Source organism: Saccostrea cucullata, unplaced genomic scaffold (assembly GCF_032062105.1).
Source record: "Saccostrea cucullata isolate Sc308-1 unplaced genomic scaffold, CSIRO_AGI_Scuc_v1 ctg23050, whole genome shotgun sequence".
NCBI classification, from domain to species: Eukaryota; Metazoa; Mollusca; class Bivalvia; order Ostreida; family Ostreidae; genus Saccostrea; species Saccostrea cuccullata.
In genome coordinates this window covers 2,118-4,994 of record NW_026931905.1, presented here as the reverse complement: position 1 = coordinate 4,994, position 2,877 = coordinate 2,118, and the positions used below count along the sequence as shown (strand labels likewise).

Below are 2,877 nucleotides of genomic sequence, written 5' to 3'. Positions count from 1 at the left end.
GAGTATTCAGTATGTGGAACAACATGGTACTCAAGAATTTCTAAAAGATTAAATACAGATACATGTGTCAAAAACAGACTAAAAAGATTGATATCAGGGTAGGACAGAAACCACTTAAGGTAATTCCACTCTCCTATGATGTCACAGGTTTTTGCAAAAACTGTAATTAACTTAAATTCATACCTAATAGAACAATATCTTTTGGAAGAATGCTTTATAAAAATGTGTAATGATAAATATTATTAAGTAAAGGAATTTAAAAAATGCATATTTTCTTTATTTTATTCAATCTTTAAAAAAATTTGGCAAGGGCAATAACTCTATGTAAGGACTCTTCATTCAGGCATTTGCTTTATTGTACTTTAAATGTAAAATAGTTTCCTTGATATTCACAATTTTTAAGTATCTTATGAGTCGGAAGTATTTAGAAACATTCAGGATCAGAATTATGCATTTTAACCAGTTTTTACATATTTTCATAATGTTGTTTACAAAGATTGTGCGATTTTTTGATGTTGACATACACTTCTGTGTGTTTATGTTTTGCATCTTAAATAGTATGGTGACCTATACATTTTTTGCAATAATTGAAAAATTTTAAGCATATTAAATGAAAATAAATGCAGTTTCTGTACTTTGAACCATTAAAATTGTGAGGGTAGAAACACCTTAAAACACGCAAAATCCTTTAAATTTTAGCATATATATACCTTTCAAAAGGTTTGGGTTTCTTCTAAGGTTGTCCAAAACATGACTGCCAAGTCTTGCAAATGCTGCATTTGTTGGTGCGAATACTGTTAATCCATCGCCTGGAATTTTACACAAAAATATTGTGTACTAATTAGGAATTTAAATTAAAGCTTTCCTCATGATTTAACATTAAGAAGATGAAATACATGAATGTTGCGAATACCTTGCAGAGCTCCGGCCAAGCCAGCTGACTGGACCTTTGACAGAAGAGTGCTGAGGTCACTGTTTCCGGCCACGAGATCCACAATACTGCCTTCAGGGGGCATCATCACGGTGTCGATGACGTGAACCATTCCGTTTGATGCGGTCAGATCAAAGTGTGTGATTTTGGATCCTTCCACTGTCACAACCTTTCATTGAAAGATTTAGAAAAAAATTCAAGTTTCTTATCTTCCGAATACTTAACAATATTTTCGCTGTATAAGATGATGAACAGAATTGTGTACTTAAATTTATACATATAAAAGAAGATGTTCTTAAGTAAAACAGAGATAAAAAGCCAGAATGTGGCCTTGCATGCTTTCATCGAGTTACATCTAAATAAGTTTTTCTTCGAACAAAATTAAAAAGGGAAGACCTACATGGTTATGACTGTAGATGTTGAATCTGATTTTGGTTCCCGCCAAAGTCTCCAACTGAAGTTCGTTAGAGGCATCAGCTTTGTGGATTGATCCCTTGACCACGTGATATTTCAGGATGTTGGCCAGAGCTGTCGTGTCCTTTGATAGACTGTCAAGTGTAGCTTGGGGAAGCTTGGCAAAAGCAGCATTTGTTGGAGCAAAAATAGTGAATTCCCCTGAAAAGAACATATTGGTTGTTCTAAAGACTACATATCTTGAAATGAAATGTTTCTATATAATATTAAATATACTATTGCTTTATTGTTATTTAACGTCCCTCTCGAGAACATAACGATACCCACGGTAATATAGAATTCATTGATCATGCATAAAAAATTTAGCTTACCTCCTAAAAGAGCATCAGCTAATCCTGCTTGCTGTACAAGAGCAATGAGAGTTGTTTCCCCGTCGTTTTGGAGAACTTCTACAAGGTTTCCAGCGAAAGCACTCTGTACAAGCACAGCCAATGTTAGGAAGGCAATCATTTTGGGATTTTACTAGTTTTAAAGTTGAGATCGATCTGTATAATGCACAAAATGTCCGAGGTTTTATAGTATCCATCCTTTATGTAATAAAAGAATTGTTTTATGTAAATCGGACAAAGCATCAGATTCAAAAATGTGATTCAAATGTTAAGTAATGCCCTTATAGAATTCCTGGGCACCAAAAGGGCAAAAGTATTTATGGAAATTAATAATATCATAATTTTTAAAGAAAAATCTGTGATTTTAAAAAGGTAGTAGTTAGCAATTGTGTTTTCTTTACGAAGGTTCAATAGCTTTATACACATTAAAAATAAGTAAGAATTTAAGCTTGAAATTGGGGCCCCAAAACGTGTTTCACGTTTCTTGAGGAATACCTTTGTTTACCAGCACTAAACCTCGGACGGAACGTGTTATCTTGTGTACGATTATGAAGCATTTTATCAAATAGAAGACAGCTACATGTGTCAAAGATAAACATAAGCAACCTGGAATCTTTTCAGAAAGAAATGTTTTAAGGGAGTGAAATTATTTATTAAATATGAACTCGCACAGCCTTGTAGTCCAAAGAAACTGAAACTGCATTACATTTGTTTAAACAAATTTATTATTAAAAGAATGAAATACTAGTATGCCCCTAATTAATGGAGGGATAAGGATGTAGCAGTGAGGGTTCATCATCAACAAAATGCTTTGAACAAACACGAGAATTTTCATTTGGTCACCAGGAGTTCTTCCCATCAGTTGAGGACCTGTATATATTTTTTCTGACAGTCCGATTAGAAATTCAACAAAACTTTGCAACATACCGATCACCAAATACTGAAATTCGAGGGTTGTTCAATAAATAATGTCCTCGGTGCTCGAAAAGAAACAAAAACGCTTTTCAATTATTTAGTCTTACTAGTTTCACTTAAATATTCCCGTTTAGTTAAAATACACGTCCGTTACATTTTTATCTAATGTCTGATTGTTTTTAGAACTCAATTTTGAGTATAACCCTTCGTATACTGGAACAGGACAGA

The 2,877-nt window shown here is 33.4% G+C and overlaps 1 protein-coding gene across 1 annotated transcript; it reads right to left on the bottom strand.

The window, feature by feature from the left end:
• Positions 1–4: 4 nt before the first annotated feature.
• LOC134234003 (uncharacterized protein SYNPCC7002_A0175-like) lies at positions 5–1,855 on the bottom strand (the record flags this gene model as incomplete). The annotated part of the gene is made up of 5 exons (XM_062716065.1): positions 1,717–1,855; positions 1,332–1,546; positions 914–1,100; positions 711–809; positions 5–40 (listed from the first exon to the last, which is right to left on the bottom strand). Coding segments are annotated over exons 1-5 (676 nt in total), but the record flags the coding sequence as incomplete, so codon positions are not given.
• Positions 1,856–2,877: the final 1,022 nt, after the last annotated feature.